General features: G+C 45.7%; 1 protein-coding gene across 1 annotated transcript in view; it reads right to left on the bottom strand.

Moving 5' to 3' along the window:
- LOC138569997 (spindlin-1-like) overlaps nucleotides 1–18,414 on the bottom strand; it is a 117,907-nt gene that overhangs the window by 89,129 nt on the left and 10,364 nt on the right. Inside the window, exon 2 of the mRNA XM_069648513.1 lies at nucleotides 15,717–15,758. Within this exon, the coding sequence (XP_069504614.1) occupies nucleotides 15,717–15,736 (20 nt within the window). The 5' untranslated portion in view covers nucleotides 15,737–15,758. The remainder of the gene's footprint in view (nucleotides 1–15,716; nucleotides 15,759–18,414) is intronic.

Genomic DNA, 18,414 nt, shown 5'->3' on the forward strand with positions numbered 1-18,414 from the left:
TAACAACCGAAGACAGATCTACCCAAGGCACATTTCTTTGAAAAACGACTGACCCTGAGGGAGTTAGAAGTAGAGGAGCGAAGGGCTCGAGAGGGGAGGTATTTACGGAGGGATAGTTGAAGGTATTGGTCCGAACACATCAAGACGCTGACCAGAAAGATAGAAGATGCCTCGCAGTGGACCATATCCAATCATCCATCAGAGGAGGAGGAGACCAAGAAAAAAACCCTGAGAAGAACGTTTGCATGACTAATCTGCAAACTAAGAAGCACAACCCTGGTTCTCAACACAGACAATGAATATGAAGTGTTGGGACAATATTGATCTACTTACCTGTAACCAAACCCATCAGGCACACAGAATTAGCCTGAGAATACGCCTACATTGTACCAGGCATAATCAATTGGCCAAATCGGACTAACTCGTACCACCAGTAGCAAGCATGCATTTGCAATGCAACTTATTCTAAACACTTAATTCCTCACCTTGGCACAATAGGCTAATCACCCACAGCATGTGCACTGGCCACCATCACTAAACACATGTATTCCAGAAAACGGCCACCTTGAACACCTTCAAAAGGGCCCATACAACCCATCAAGGAAGAATGCATTAATCAGCTTCACTTCCATCACCCTCCTGCACCTCGCAACCACCAAGCTCAGGCAACCAGTGCAACACCTACATATATTGTGTTATTGTGATGCTGGAAATGCATCGGAGGGACAGGGCCTCCGTATCCTTGTCCTTTACTGCTTTTTATCGTGTGTTCTGTCGTGTTTTCCGTTCAGGAGTTCATGTGGGACTCCTGGCGGTGCAGATCTCCCTTTTGGTTTGGTGTACAGACCCATGGGATACCCTTATGGCACCTATGGGTGGGGGTACAACCCTGTGCCCCTAGTGTATGCTTTTGGGCACCTGTGTGTGGCCCACAGATTAGGGTACGGGCTGGTGGCAGCTCCGTGCTGAATTTGACCGGTGCTCGGAGTATCCTCCATTTTGGGATGCCCAGGCCAAGTCATTGGAATCAGTTGATTCCCGATGGAAACAAGATGGCCCCCGTGGCCTCTTGCCCTCCATCGCCTGTTACCTTGGTTTTCCCGAAGTCCTGGGAAGCACCGACTTGGTCCCTTTCCCCTGACAGGGTGTTGGGTGGAAGTTCCACATATGGTAGTGTGGGGGGAAGAGCCGACCAGACTGGCTGGAGCCTTCCCAACGACCGTATGTTGTGGGTACGCCTGTGGGTGGGACCTGGGTGAATGGAGTGTGTGACGAATATGCATTCTGTGTTGTGGATGTCTAGTATCTGGTGTTTGACGCAATGACTGAGACAGCCCTGCCCGAAACTGGTATAAATGCAGTGTGTAGTGTTGAATGGCGTGGTACTTGTCTGAATCCACATTCTGTGTTGCGAGTGTCTGGATGGAGAAGAATGGCCTGAATGCACAGTGCGCTTGATTGGCTGACTGACAGCCTGCCTGAATGCCCTTCTGAGTGATTGGTTGCCTGAGTGTGATCCAGCAGAATGAATGGGAGAAGAGTATATCTGGGGGCCTCTCACTGATAGAATTCGTTCAGAAGCTGGAGTTGAAACTGAAATTGAAACTGTAGCTTAACTTTGAAGCCATGCTGGAAGAGAAGTAGTGCTGCTGCATCGATCTGAAAGCTGCTGCGGCTCCAAGGACTGACCCAGAGAGGACCTGGTTAGGCACCTTCTTCCCGAGCTACGAGGGACGATCGTGCACTGCTAACCTTCACCGAAGTGCCCTGGAAGTCATCATATGAAAGACTGTCAGCCGGAGACGGGGACCGCGTCGAGAAACGAAGAGAAGCACCGGACAGCCGTCCACCAGGGTTCGTAGGTTTGCTATAACCGCTGGAGGCCCGTCGACGTTTGTTGCCCAGAAGCGGGGACTGTTTGACGCTGTGCCGTCAACGACTGGAGCCGCAACACTCCTTTTGCCTAAGACATTTTGATTCACGGACGCACTCGAATGCCCCGCCAACGGCCTTATGTCGCCGGAGAAGGCCAGGCCGTCGACACGCAGAGGTGCATCCGCTGGTGGATTTCCTGCCACCCAAAGACTGTAGAGATGCCGGACGACTCGACGCCCTTGCGGGGCCAAAGTTCTTCATAAATTCTTTGCGTGCGGTCCTGAACTATCGACATCGAGGTGCCTCGCATGCATCCTTGCAGGACGTCTTCGACCCGTTGTCGACGAGCATGGTCAGGACCAAAGCTGCTGCCTCCACGCTGTGGTTCACCCTTTCTTTGAGGGATCTCGACATGGCTCCTGCCTGAAAGGGAGCCACTCAAGAAGGATCTGTCGACGACCCGTCGACAAAACCTACGATTCCAGGTACATTGGGGTTGTAGAACACTTTAGAAGGAAATAAGACTCATTGAACAATATATGGACTGGGCTTGTAGTATATCTTTATTTTACAGGTTGCCCACGTGGGGGGGTGGAGGGGGATCGCCACACAGAACTGTGTCTAGGGTAGGGGCCAGTATTCTGCCAATTGTTCTAACCAACTGCTTTCCTCCTATGTCTATTGTTGGTTACCTTTATTAATTGATTTGTGTGACATTTGACCAGAGTACAGTTTATGCACTTTAATGAAATCTGATAATAATTGTGGTACCACTTAGAACTGTATAGATTTGCCATTGCAGATTAACTGAGCACAAAGTGAGTCATTGTGATATTGTATATAACCTTGTATGAATTGTATGAACCTTAATTATATAAAAACGGAGTTTTAACTAATGCAGTGTGCGGACATTCCTTTGTGGGTGCTTGGGAACTACACTGTACTTAAGAACCAGCCCGCATCACTTCCTGATAAACTAGGCCTTGATTGCTCGTCCATTGCTACCAACAACAGAGAATCTTGGCTGGGGTCCTCTGTGCCTCTTCCTCTACCATATCGAGAGCAGGAGTACAGACACCCCCCCCCTCCAGTCGTTACAGTTAAAAGTGACCATACTGCACCAAGTAACAACCCCACCACTATCACAAGCACAGGAATTGGGTACTAACCCCTATGGATAGCAATTGCATAGCAGCATGTATGCATATCAATCGTTGGACGCATCAAGAATACCTTTAAGTAAATATTCCCCTTCTAGACTCCTCTGTTCCTCTGGCATCAACTCCCTGCGTGTGAAGTGGTTTGCTAAACAGAGAGATGGTGGTTGATCACTTTCCTCAGCGGGCTCCCTCCTTTGGAACAGCCTCCCACTCCCTTTGCGCCTGGAGCAGGACTTCCTTAAGTTCCCGGAAAAGCCGCAAGTCTTTTCTCTTTACCCCTTCCGTCTCCTCCTCTCTTCCCTGCTAATCATACAGTAGCGTGGCTGATGTGCAGTGCCCTTTTTGGGCCCTGACCCTCCCACATCTCTCATCCCAGCCAATGTCTATTTACTGCACTTACTTGGCTCATTCTTCCCAAAGGAGGTTGCACTTATGTTCTTCTCTTCATAAGCACTTCACCACGAGCACTTCTCCATTAACACCCAGGCAACTATCCCTTACCCCTTCTTCCCCTGCACTTGCACATTCTGAACATTCATAAAGCATAGTAGGTTCATTTCCCCTCCCTGTTAGTCTCACTATTTGTTTATACTATTAATTCAATTACTTATCTTTGTTGTAATTCATTGTCTACCTCCCCTTGTTCCCCACCCTGTCGCCCTGTGGGCACTTTGAAACAGGTTTGCTAATTGTATAAGCGCCTAACAAATGACCAATAAATACATTAAATAAATTGACCTTGGGGGCTCAATCATGCGTGACGCTGCTCCACTGGAAACAGAAATAAAAAAAGTGGATTGTATGTTGGGAGGTCACAACGATATCTCATCGGGCACAGCCAATGGTCTTACTCGACCATTGTGCAACACAAAGCATGTTTGTGCACCACGTGCAATGTGTGCAACTTGGCTTTTCCAACTTTAAATTACTGATTCTTTAAAACTTTTTCATATGCAAAAAAACATAACATAAGCCTCAGGAGGTGTGCAATTTTCTTGGTCAAATCTCCAATTTCTAGGCAAGGACCAATTTTTTGACACGTCTCGGGCAACGAAAATACAAAATGAGACAGCATTTGCAACTAGCCACGACGTACCTTACGTACATACACTTACGGGCCTCAGTACTTAAGGCTAGCCCCTCGGATCCTCCAACACCACACTGACGTTCCAAGGCGTTTCATGCGAGAGCAGCTCCACAGGTAAGAGCAGAACTTGGTTGTGAAATCTGCTCTGGATTTTGTCAGGAGATGGTTTATTAGATCGGTGCTCCAGTCACCTCAGAAAAGGTCCAGGGAGCCATATCTAGAATGCCTGCGAAGCTTTAGGGTGAAGTTTTATAAGAGGTTTGCACAGCTTTTGGCCCAGTTTCTTGCCAAACTGTTTACCTCCATTTAGGATATTGGAAGGGCCACTAGGACGTTCTGTCAAGCTTTGATTGTGGTCATCCATAAGGCTGATAAAAGGTCCCAAACTGTGTGTGCTGTACAGACCAATCTCGTTGCTTAACGTGGATTCAAACTATTTTACTTTACATTTTACTAGGACACTAGCATCGAGATTTGAGAAGGCTATGCTGCACTTAGTCCAGCCGGACCAGATCGGGTTTATCCCGGGTTGGCAGGGAGCAGCTACAGGGAATCCAGTGTTCCTAGCCCTAGACATAGTGCAGGCGTTTCACAAAGTGGGGTGGGAGCTCTTTTATGCAGTCCTGGGAAAATGAGGGTCTTCAGTGAATGGGAGGTTCGCTTAACTGTTTGGGTTGCAGAGGGGGACAAGACAAAGTTGTGTGCCTTCTTTGTTGTTTGTTCGGTCTCTGGACGGACTAGCGGAAAGGATAAGGGCTTTGCCTAAGGTTGAGGGTGTATGGGTACGAGACAAGAATTTAAACTGAGGATGTAGAAGGCCATGGACTACATTTGTAATGTTTGATTTCATGATGGAATGAATTTGTTTATGTTGTAACCTGCGCCTTGATGCCTCTGGGTTTAGTGCGCTTAATGAATGTATAAATAAATGCAGCCGATATTCTGCTTCACCTGATTCCTATAGATCAGTTCCAGCGGCTTTTGAAATCATTGAGGATTATGGGTCTCTTTCGGGTTTTAAGGTTAACAAACCATTTGACAGGGACTTGGATAGTGATGGTGCCGTCTTGCAGCCCTTGGATCTGGAGATTCGTCTTGCGAGCTGTTAGGGAGAATTCTCAGAGATGTGCTAAATTCCCTTCTACCTTAGAGACCCCCAGCTCTTTTTGCTAGACTATAACATTTTTCCTGGAGTGAGCGACTTTTTTCCACTCTCTCATGTATTTTTCATTGATTTGAACACGGTTTATTTTGGTTTTGGAGTTTGACAAACTCCATAGGCATCATCTTTTTACATTGTGTCACACAGCACCTTCAGTGCAGTGGCTCAGGCAAGTCTTCCAGATTTCCCCACGGTTTAAATACTGTGTCATGGTTAAACTACTGTTTCCAAGAGCATTGAAGTGAAACTTACATTTGTAACTTTCTAGACCAAGCACACACACTATCTTACAATACTGTGCTGGAGGTGGTGCTTTGTATCCCCTTGGTCTAGTTTCTCATGTAACATTTTCTTGTTGGAAGGTCCTGCTTGAGATTTACTCTGCGCGCCAAACCAAGTTTGGTCCCTTTGTTAGTTTTGTCTTTGGCAGGATTCACCAGTGAAGCCAATGTCTGGCAGGGCAGGAAGTGAGGGAGGTGCCAAAAACTCCCTGTGCTTAATCCCCTTGGTTACAGGAATGCACCCAAAGGTGATTGAATGGCTGGCTGTCCTTGAAGGACAGCCACCCTCCTGTGTGATTGACAGCTAGGCTGGAATTAATGGGAGAAACCTGCATAAAGGTGAAGCTTTTTGGCTTGGAAGGCAGAGTCAACCACTGGACGAAAGAATCCGAAAAAGAACTTGGAAGAGACGCCTGCTGCAACTCCTGGACCGTTGGTTTGCCCGGTAAAGCCCTGCTGCTGTGCTGAAGCTCCGAATTCGTTTTGATTAGAGAAGCCCTGCAAGGACGACTTTTCCCCTTGGGTTGGTGGGACCAATCAACCTCAAAGTGAACTAGTTTGGACATCCTCTCGGAGCTGGCTGTACTTCTACTGCTGCTGCTGCTGGAAACGAAGTGTCATGGAGAGGAACACCAAACCGAGAGCATTGCTTTTAAGTCGGACTCGTGTTTCAGGAAGATCCCCCGGTCTCCCTTGAAGCAGGGCTGACCAAGCCTGAACCACCTCAACAGAGTGCTGGACTCAAGATGCATGGAAAGTCCAGAGTGGTATCCGTGAGACAGCTGTGGTGCTATTTGCTATAGACGCGAGGAGCTGAAACCGTGAAGTGCCACTGAATTGAAGTTTGCCCATTGCTGTCGCCGACTTTCCCATTGCAGTGCAGGAGTCCCCGTAAATCCTCCCTCTTGTTCCCACGACTGAGGCCCAGGAACACCAGGATCTCCAGAGCTGTACAGGAACAGAAGCCAGCCGGAACCATTTCTTCCAACCAAAGGTACTGTAAAGTTTAAGAGGACTTCTCTCTTCTGGTGTAGCCTTACTTGTTCTCAGTCGAGACTTGTCTTGGTTAACCTTGCAGAGTTGCTTCCAGCTTTGCCCCTCACAAGCCTGCAGAGTTATTAGACCATGTGAAGCCCTTTCCTGGCCACAGCAAACGTACATCCTGCTGACTTGCAGTAGCTGTGGACAGGTCAGGGCTTCACAAGGTTAAACACTTCTGTCGGTTGGTCACAGCTCTCTGGAACTAGAAAGAGGGGGGAAAAAAAATACCACAACAACTGGCAGATTTGAACCAAACTATGGAATGCATATCCCGCACTTCCAGAGGTTTGCAAACACAAGTCGGCCAAAAAAGGAATTGGTTTAAGCTGTGTGCCAGTCTTTCCTTCTGAAAATGCAAAAGGTAAAACCGCCCCAGCCCCCAATAAACTAGTTTTTTGTCAACTACTTTATGCCAAGGCGGACAACAAACTAGCCCCTGAAAAATAAGAAAGTCCAACTACTGATCTCTTAGCCAACAAGTACTCCACCCAATAGGCAGACAATGTGCCAAAACCAGTTAAGCCTCTCACCAGGCATTGTAGACCTACATTTCATGGGTAGGCTGGCCAATAAAGAAAGTCGGCTAAGAATATGCCACAAGTCGGCTAAGAATATGCCACAAGTCCAGGTAAAAAGTCTTTAGATATACCTTTCCTCTAATGCTTACGGTGACAAAAAAAGGATTTTAAAAAAATGGTATGGTACTTAATCATCCTCGCAAGAGCAAAAGGTGAAGTCGGCCCTGCTGCAGAACTGAAAGCATGCAAAGGGGTGAGGTGAGCACTTTATCCATCCAGACATCTCAGCTAATCAAAACTTACTCAGAATCAGAGCTAGCATCAACCACTACACTGCCAGAATCCAAACTCTTACATGGTGACAGAACCACAGCCTTAACCTCGGCATTCTTGTTCCTGTCCCCAGAGAATGACATCTTTACTTAAGAGTCCACTGCATAGTTTCAGTGACAACTCTAATATACTATGAGGCAGGAATACATTCCCTAATGCCCCAAGAATGACACCTGCTCTTTATTCTAAGCTCAACTGACCCATTTTAGTAAGCATTACCCTCATGCCCAGATACTTTACAGCACTAAAACATTTAATAAGCGCCATTCTGTGTTTTTCAAATGTTTCCAGGCCTAACCCATTAGCACTGTGCCCCACGGGAGGGTTGTTGCATACGTATGTCATCTGGGAATGCCAAAAGGCCCACAATGCTCTTGAACAACGATTGCGAGTATTTATTTTAAGCTGAAGCAAGCGTAATGGCATGCCGTACTGAAAGGTGTGAGAAAATCATTACGAGCATTGGATTATGGATGCAAATTGTATGGAAACTGCAAGTCAATTCTTGAGAGGACATCAATTCTTGTACCCGTGGAAAAGCATAACGTTTGATCCATTTAAAGACAAATACACACAAAGACCAATTTTTGGTGAGAATCAAATACCTTGCGATACTCCAGTGCCTTTTAGTACCGCTTCCTGAAAAATTCTAAAGAGTGGCTCTTAACTCCCTTCTAGCAGACACATGAAAATGAAGCACTATGCTTAATCCAAGTGGTCCCTCTTAGAAAGCCTTGCATCATCACATGTTGTGATTCTTCTTACAGCGCAGCCAAGACTTGCTCAACAAAACAAAGATCCAGCTTTATTTCAAGTTGATTCTCTAGACGCCAACCGATAAACATCTTTGCCATTCTTGGTAACATACATCTGAGTTTTCTGCCATTGAATTCTGTTTCAGTAATGAAATAACCCTTTAAAAACGATCCCTTCCTTGTAGTCACCAAGGTTGCTAGAAACAGCTCTTCTATACCATGGAGCCTTCTATAATTATTTGTAGAAGCAATGGCGATGGTTGCTCCTGAATATTCCAAACATAAGTTTTCAGCCATCTTGAAATGGCAGTAAAGTGATATATTCTTCCATCCATCCGCAATGGATGACATTCCTCCAGCAGCAGTTCCTGCTTCGGTGTACTTTGAAAGATTATTCAAAGTTCGGTCTCTTGCAGGTTTCAGAGAAGTTACCCCATTTCTTGCAGTTGTGGAACTTTTAGCCAGTAGCTGTGTATAAACGACTGGCTGCATTTTTCTTTCGGTCTTGCTAATCATCTAGTCAAGGTTCCATTTGCCTTTCCAAGTGCGAACACAGAGCAGGTCTCTCCTCTTTCAGGTCGCTGCTCCAAACTTGGATCAATGTTCAAGACTCGTGATCAATGTTCAAGACTCATGGCAATGTATATGGTCTGCTCCAGAGTTGGTTTGCATAATGAGGAAGAGACATGTTTACTTGTTTTTTGCAATTAAATTGTATAACAATGGGGATGGGACTGGGATCATCTGCGTCACAGTCGTGCTGTGGTATATCAGTCAAAGTGCCTGAGTGAGAGGATTGCCCATTAGCTTTAAAAAGAAACTGTTCCCACCCTAGCTCTCAAATTAAACAAGCACAGTGGACAATGTATAAACAAAACAAGGTTGGTCTAATGATACTAAATGTACACCCCAGGGCGTAGGAATCTGTGTTTAACTGGAACTGTGCCCAGATAGAGCCAGATTAGCGGCTGACCAAATAACTCATGGCTTGAGGCTAGTCTACAAACTGGTCAAATATGCACATCTTATTGTAACAAGAGGGCACACAACACACTGGTTTACCCGGCATTGCGTTTACTACCTCCCTTTAACCTGCAGCTGTCCCTTTGCATCTGTAGTACAGGGACAGGTCATGGACCATCCTGAACAACTGTGGCATAAAATGCCTCAATCTTGCATCATAATCCCTTGTCAAATGTTTCAGAACTCTGCAGTAAACTGCACTATGCTGACATTGCTGGACTGGGGTACAGATTTCACCAACAATATCACTGACCCCCCAACGCTGCAGCTTGCTAGCTTCCTTGTTGCCACGAAAACACTAGGCACATATAAATCCAATGAAGGTGCATTTATAAACAAAAGGAAGCTGGCAAGACACAGCTGCACACACTGTTCCTGCACAGAAATTCTCTTGAACACAACCAGTCATGCGTTCCATCCTCATTAACATTCTACTACTGCATGCATTTCAAAAAGTGTGCAGTCAGAGCAAAACAATGAGGGGGGTAGGATGCTTCAAATGCAGTTGGTTCCAACTTCAGAAAATGTGGGTAGGGCAACCTTGCTGGCACAGGGATCCCCTCCATGCTCTCCACCAAAGGAATGGGGAGGCGGGAGCAGTGCTGAATTAGCAGCAAATGGGCCAAAAACTTGATAGCATTTAATGGCAAAATGCACATTTTTTATTTGTACTGTACCTGCCAGCAAGATAATATTGCAGTTGCGATGTGGCGTGGTTGGCTTTGGCAGTTGATAGTCAAGGTGAATGGCCAGCTCCATTGTAAAATCAGCTCATGTCAGCCTGTGTGGAACTAGAGTGTGAGCTGTTGGTGGCTGGTTAGAAGGAAGGGAGACGGTAGGGACCAGGTCATTAACATATTGTGGGCTCCGGTTGCGTGCCAAGATATAGAGTAACCTTACAGAGCATTACTTATCAAAACATTAAAACCTAGGATAAAGGTAGAACCGCTGGGGAAAGAAAGATTTCTTTGGCTCTAAAATAATGCGACCTCCGATGTGTCTGGAAGCAAAAGGCGTATCCATAGTCTGCTGGACAAGGCATGCCACATTAACATACTACCTCCCCTCCCCAACCAACAACTGCAGCACCAAAACAATCCATGTTAACATAATGAAGGCACAACATGCCTCTACACTAAACACTGTACTAACCCACCACAGATACACCATAACAGCTCTCTGCCCTCTTCTTAAACACCACTACCATACACCAGACAACTGGAGCGCACATTAACAACTGTGAAAGACAATTAGCAAATATGTAAAACAGACACCATACAGAGCCCTACCTTTTCAGATCTCCACACCAGCATTCCCAGATCCCCATTAGCCCCTTACCCCTACACCTTTGATTTTATCACCTCTACAACCAGACAGAGCCTTTCCTCCACCCCAAAGGGAGTGCACTAGACCTCCCGCCATAGGGGTGTGGTAGGAATAGAGACAAGCAGATACCCGTCACTACACAAAGAGATTAGACAATCGCAACATGCACAATAACTGCGAGACAGTATGCATAGATGTCTCCCCTAGATACATTTCAATAACATGCACCCATGTTCATGAAAAATGAATCAATAAAAGCACTCAGTGAATGCTTCACGCTCTCCTGCAAAGTTAATTTCTTTTAATTAGAAGACAAAATCCCAAAATAATTATCACTGATTACACATCATAACACACTCAAATGTCTGGCATATATCGCTACTTAGAATGAATCTAATCAAAAAAGCTTCTTAAAGGCAATGCGAATTAGCAATGCCTCTTGCGTATTAGTGACACCTTGTCTTTTCAAATACCTCCTGGCTTGCTCAATGTGATATTAAAAAAAGTAAAACCTCTCATCTACCCACACCTTCCTCTTTGACAGAGCTGAAAGTTGAGCTGAGGAATGCTTGAGTTGTACAATCCCCAAAACCCTCAAAATATCAAATCCAATGAAAATAAAAAACATAATGGTGTCTAAAGGCTATAAGAGATTCAGTGTCATTGTATGGACAATGATGCAAACATAAGTCAAATTCAAATAAGATATTTCAATGGGTTTGAGCTATTGTATTACGTTATTGATGCTTCCATGTACAGCTCAATGAAAAAGGTTAGTTCTCCCAAAAAGTCAAAAGCAGAAGCTTTGAGCCCCTATAAATCAAAAATCCAAATGTAATGCTGCATAAATACCAGGACAGAAAAGGGAGCAATGAAAACCCCTCTTCTTCATGAACAAGAATGCAAACAGCTATCTAGCTTGCTTGGGTCCTCAGTCCAGCTCTGCCCCACCAGCACTCTGTGATGGTCCTTAACAGCGCTCCTCCCAAAAGGCCTTTATACAACCTCTGGATTTCAAAACATGTTCCCTGAGCCATAGAGCTCATCACAGCATATTCCCCAACATATTCACTGGGAAAAGGTACACAGTCTGAAGGAGACGAGACACTTGTTCTCCAAGAATATGTTTACATATCCGCACAAGACAGTGTGCAAACTCAATTCCACAAAGTGAAGGCCCGAGGCCTCCTGGAATACCAGACCTTGCTCATATCCGACTGCCATATTAGAAGTTCATCCGGCGGCTTAGAGTAATCACAACATTGTTTATTATTTAATGGAACACCAGGGACGATTTCCATGAATTAAACCAGCCACTGAATCCCAGCCCAGAATCCAGATGTACAATGTTCTCCCATGTGCCATAAAGTGATGATCTGGTTTGAAGCCCGGAAGACAGCAGAAGATTCCTTTGTAATTGTTAATTTGTGCATAGTACATGAATACAATTCAACTGCAACCATTTATTGACATGTCTGCAATATATACACCCAACTAGTTACGTTCCATGTGTACCCTAAAAATTAGGATAAATAACAGTTTATGAAAATGCTCAGACCACATGAATGTATTTTAGTCCAGATCAGCTGAAATACATGACACCAAACCAGAAGCGCCAAGTGGCCATGAAAAACGGTAGAAGCTATGCTTCACGAGTCCAAATAAAACAGCATAATAGGGAACAGCAAATAGTTTCAAACATTCTCCAGTGGGCAAGAGCACTGCTTGCTTTAAGCAACACCAGTGACTGGCAGCAGCATGGGAGGTAACTACTGTTGATTTGGCTACAGTCAGTACTCTATACTAGAATGTCTGGTGCCCCGACTAGTGAGAATATTATTCTCCTGTTAAATAAAGAGATCAGGGATGAGGCCGGGCCTAATAATGCAATTGCAGATGACTGCCTTGGGAGGCTCCGAGCAGAGGAGTATTAGGCAACACCTGGTCCTTAAAATTAAATCTGCGTACATTTCAAATAAACATAGAATGCACTGAAATTAAGGAGTTTGACACACTGGTGGAAGACACAAGGATACACCGGGGATAATCCATCACATATGCTAGACTGGTGAAGATAAAAAGGTGCGTGGCCCAAGGCAGTGTTGACCCAACAGCCCGCCGCCGCCGCCAAAAAAACATCTTATGACATTTCAGAGGGGTGCCATGAGGTCTCCCGAATATATGAACTACTGCTGTCCAAGGTAGGGAAGGAAGTGACCCAGACGAGACGAGATTGGGAGGAGGATATGGGGGGAATCAATGGGTTGGATGGGCTGGGGATCAAGGGACAGGGATACCATAAAAAAGTATCAAGGAACGTGAGTGCAACAGATCCAGTTGTATGTCACCCACAGAGCATACCCAACCACTAAAAAGATAGCCAAGTTTAAAAACACTGGAACAGAGACATGTCCAAAATGCGGTGAAGTGAAGGCGGGAATGGTACACATGTTCTGGGCATGCCCGGAAATAAAGGGATTCTTGGGGGGAGGTGGCCCACCTCATGGTGAACAATGAGATAAACTTGGATGTGAGCTCCCATGGGCATGCATGTTGGGGGGGGGGGGGAGTGCCTCAGGCCGCGCAAACTTAAACACGTGAGCAAACTTAAAGACCTGGCATACATACTTGGTAAACATAGGATAGGAATGGGCTGGAAGGCAAGCAGGAAACCACAAGTGGAAGCATGGTGGCACGATCTTCAGAAATGGGCGAATGCCGAGACTATGGTGTGGAATGAAGCAGCAAATAGAGAGGGTGAAGAAGAGGCGGACACATTGACCGCATGCAAACAAATGGTAGCGACTCGGACCGGATCAGACCGGGTACACCCCAAATAAATAAAATACTGAAATTTCAAAGTAAATTACATGTTAATGTTAAAAGGTAGTTGTACCGCGCACACGGAATTGGTCCCCAGGCGCACAGGTGGATCTGCAAACGAGAAGGTGGGGTGGGTTAGTAAGGTGAAGAGGGAGTAGGATAGTGAGAGAAGTGGTGTCCTGTTTGCAGCTTCAGTTCGGTATACACGGTGTGCTGAGCTTTGGTGCAAATATCGGATCGATGTCAGTCCTCATGTGCTGTTGGTGTGGCTGATGTGTTTGTTGTTGCGGTGTGGTGAAGTGCGTGCGGCTTGCTGTGCGATAGGTGGTTGTGTGAGATGAGTATGCAGAAATGTCAAGCTTTTTGGTTAGTGGGTTATATGTCTTGCAGCTAACCTTCAAAGTATGGCTAAATGCCTAGATTTGAGAATCTTGTATGGTTGGGGGGGGCTAGGTCTCACAATACACTACGTTTCACCATAAAACAGACAAAGATGTAGGCCACACCTAGATTTGAGTGGCCTGCAAATGGTGGAGAGGCCTAGGTTTCATAATACATTAGTTTCAACATATAGTAGGCATCAAAGTAACACCTTTTGGCAAAATGACATGAAACTAACAGGGATTTTATGCAGGGTGAGCATGGAGATGTGCCATTTGTAACTTTTACTGCAAACAAACTTTGCAGTAAAATGGTAAAGAAAGGTGAACATGGCTGGCAGCATTGCACCAAATATGAAGGGTGCTTATAAGTTATGGTGACGTGCACCATTTTACAGAAAGCACTGATAAATATTGTGTCACCTGTCATCATGGAGCGAGTGCATTTCTCTTAGGTGGAATATGTAAACTAAGGAACTCACCCTGCAGGTGTAGAGGGATTTTTCAGAATCGACAAGTGTGCTGTAAATCAGTAATTTTAACACATTCTGCAATTTTGGCGACTCACCTTTTCAGCTCTAGTTGGTATAAATATTTGAGATTAACTGGCTTGGAGGTTAGTTTGCAAAGGACCCAAATCATATAGAAAAGTAATACGTAAACAACTTTATAGAAAATTGTTAAGCAAAAAGGAGCAGTTTGTGCAATAAGGTCACCTCCCGACAGCAACTGTCAAACTTTCAGCTTGGCGTTATGCAAGTTGTTAGGACAAGACGAATACTTTTTTGCATGTCAAGGTATCAGGAGTATAAGTGCTTTAAAAAGGAGTTAAATGACCGTCTTGGAAGAAGGAAGTTAACATGAGCTTGTGGTGTCGGTTTTCCACTTGGAATGCCCCACCACAATTCTAATCACTTACTGCATGCATACCGACTAGTACATATTTACCAACGAGTAGTGTTAACCAGTGGCATTCAAACTTGTGTATGCTCTGCACCAGACCCCCTTAACCCCAGTAAAAATATTGTTGTCGAACCCCCACTACGAGTAAAAATAGTGTTGCCAGGCCCCCCCGAATGACACATCGGTTAATATTTTCTATTAAAAACAATCACTATACTGCATATTTTGAAGAGCTCCACCCCCCGCTCTGGTAATCCTTCGGGCCTCCCCGTTTAAAGACCATCATCTTAAATTGGAAGGAAAGGTGCCGGCCCAGCAGGGCACATCGTATCATCATGCCGTCTACCAAAAGGCCCAGTGAGAGACAGCCTAGAATGTCTAGCGGCAAGGGGGTAAATCCCAAAAGCGTTATGTCTGTGCATCAAACCACTTGTACCCATAAAAGAAACCATCAGATCACCACGCTCCCCCTTGCCAATGTTTCAAACTATACAAAAGCAGACTGTTTTTTCTCGTTCCAAGATTCTGCACTTCAGATTATAGTCACAGACTTTCAATACATCATAACTGGATATACAGGTTAAAAACAGAAAGAAAAAAAATAAAGTTGGGCGCAAATATGAACACTTGAGCATGTGCTTAGTGAATTGAGTTCACCACTGGGATGGGAAAAAGCATCTAAGGAAGGCCACAAAGACATTAGCACATGCCTCACAATTATTTTTCTGCTATATAAAAACATAGGGAGCATAGGCAGAACTACTCGTATCAGACAAGCTTTAACCCCAGACAAGTCCCGACATCCCCTCAGAGGGGCTTCAGTTTTATAAAATCATGAAATGACCCACCCACCAACAAAAAGAAAAGAAAATCAGCAGCATGCATAGCATACTCTCACGGAGTAACTACTCAGTGTCCCATCAGCATCATCCTCAACGTACATGTTCCCAGTTTTTAAAAAGGGGGAAGAAGTCCCACAAAACGACGATGTGACGATTATGGTGGCGGAAGACCTTTAACGACGCTCCCATACAAACAATTTCACTTACCTCAATTTTGTTTGAGCCATCGCAAATTATAGGTGTTTAAGCCTGCAGGGAAAAAACAAGAAAATTAGTTAATGAACTGAACTTACTTCGTGGATTCCAAGCATATGAATAAATTCTTATAATTTCCAAGATCGGTTATTGCGTTTACGAGCAATAACCTAGCCTGACCCTGGTCTAAAAGGATGACTTTGGAGACCAGCCTGGGGTCATCTGATGATCATCAAACTACACTCGAAGTCATTCCCACATCATCAGACGTCATCACGCTGTTAAAGTCATCAGCAAATATCTCAGAATGGTGGGTGATGATTTGGGGATGAGCTTAGGATGACTTAATGAATATGCTAACATCATCCCCATTTTAGAAAACTCTTTGTTCCTGATGCTTTTAGGATGACCTACTGATCACTTCAAGAGATTGCACGTTTGTCCCTGATGATTTGGGGATGATTCTGGGATGACCTGCTGATTACTTCAAGAGCATTGCCATGAAACAGGTTTGTTCTTGATGATTTGGGGATGACTTACTGATTACTTCAGAACAGTAAGTTTGTAGGATGATATGCAGACCAATACAGATTGTCAGTCTGCTTTTGCTTAGTTGCACTTATTGCACTATGCTGAATGATCCCCCCCCCCATGGCAAGGGTACAGCTTGAGAATGTGTTGGGCCAAAGTGGAAACCAGAGGCCTAAACATAGCATGCACCCGTGAGAATCCTTTGCCATCCCAGTCAAAGGCAGGCACCCATCACCCTCACAAGCCCCAATGTGGCATGGATAAAGCCAGAGACTATGTTGGGCCAAAGTGGAAGATGAGGCATAAACATAGCATGCACCCACAGGGTGAGAATCCTTTGCCATCCCAGTCAAAAGCAGGAACCCAGCACCCTCACAATCAATACATTTCCATGCAGACTTGTTAGGTACGAATTGGTGTAGTTCCACTGTGTGAGACTACACAACACTTATCTGCTTGGTATTAGGTAAGCCCACCTTTTGGTATAGGTCTGAACTACACAGGTTGGCAGTGTGACTGAGCAGCCAGGCCTATCTGAAGAGGGATAACTGAGCTGTAGAGCTGTACAAATGAAATCTGTAAATACAAGTAGCCAAGTACACTCGAGGTTTCAGTTATATATAGTTGTTTATTTAATTAACATCAATTTTTAAATAAGCGTTCTTTAGAAAGGCAATTCATGTAAATTACTTTTCAGAATCAGAACAAGTGGATAATCTTTGGATATGCTTCATACACAATTGCTACACCCTGGCGTGCTTCAATCACAAGGACAGTAATGGCATTTATGTATCACACAAGGTTGCAGAAAGGAAAAGTTTAAGGAAGGAAAAAGGTTAAACAGGTTCTATACACGTCGATATATCAAAACACGGAAAGCATTTCAATCACTTCTGTGAAAGCACAGGGTTATGAGTTTGTCGCTGGGAGTGATCGTACAAAGTTGCCAGTGGCGCTTCCACCAGCTCTTCTCTCCTCCATTGCTATTGTTTGTGGGAGGACCCACAAAACACTCGAACCTTCCGCGGAGCGGAACGCGGCGTAGGACGCCGAGTAGAGCAGTCCCCGCTCTGCTGTTTGCCTTTCCAGTCTCTCCTTCATTGCTATTGTTTGTGGGCAGACCCACAAAACACTTGAACCTTCTGCAGAGCGGGACACGGAGTAGGACACCGAGTCAGCAGGTGGCCGAGGTGGCCAGGGCACCATGGACGAGGCGCAGCCTTCGAGCCCTGTATCCCCTATCTCTCCTAACAGTGAGCCGAAACGCTGCCTACGGAGCAGCGTTATCCCTCCAACACGTCCTGAGAAAACAGCTTTAGCCTCTCCGGTGAAGAGAGGCAAGAACAAGAACAACGTTCCTGCTGGAGGAGCATCTTCGGCTCACCTGAGGAATACGAGCTCCCCACAAACTCCGCTCCCGTCGTTGCACCCTTCTATTTTCAACCCGGAAGTATCCTCGTCTACGAGGAGCTCGAAAAACACATGCATCCCGGCAACTTTTTCCCCAGGAAGGATTTGGCCACATCCAAATGTCTACGGCACCTGGAGACTGTCCCGGTTCAACCGGGGAGCCGGCCAAACATCTAGGGAATTTACTGCAGGTTGGTGAACTCTTGTGCACGCTATCCGTCTCTGCAGCAGCCGCGTTCATTGCAGCGGCTGCGTCTGTGTCTGGGTGTAGCCAGGGCCGGAGTCCCGCTTCGACGAGAGGGATTACAGCCGAGGCCGTCAGAGGACGACCTGGGGGGGCCCTTTCTCTGGCCCAGCTTGACACCACAGGCTGCACAGACACAGTCGCCAATGCTCAAACCCACTGCAAATGGAACCATAAATGACATCAACTGTGACACGATCCTGGCCACAGTTCTGACTGTTCAGAACGGCCCGGCTCAACAATAATCCAGGCAACGGCTATGATACACGCCAAACCTCTACCTGTTGGCGGCCTGCCCCCCTTGGACGGAATCACCAGCGCAGGGGGGGGCTCCACGGCCTCCTATCAACGACTTACCACAGGACAGCGCTGGCCCTACATTGGCCACCCCGCCTCCTCAAGCTACCCTAAAGAACGCTGTCATCACGGAATCTGGTGACCCTTCAAGTCCGGCTCAAGAGACCTTCCCACAAAATGGACACAATTCCTCCCTTCCATGGCCAAGGAAAATAACTTATAATAAAA

The sequence above is a fragment of the Ambystoma mexicanum genome, chromosome 1p (assembly GCF_040938575.1).
Source record: "Ambystoma mexicanum isolate Mex_15411 chromosome 1p, UKY_AmexF1_1, whole genome shotgun sequence".
NCBI classification, from domain to species: Eukaryota; Metazoa; Chordata; class Amphibia; order Caudata; family Ambystomatidae; genus Ambystoma; species Ambystoma mexicanum.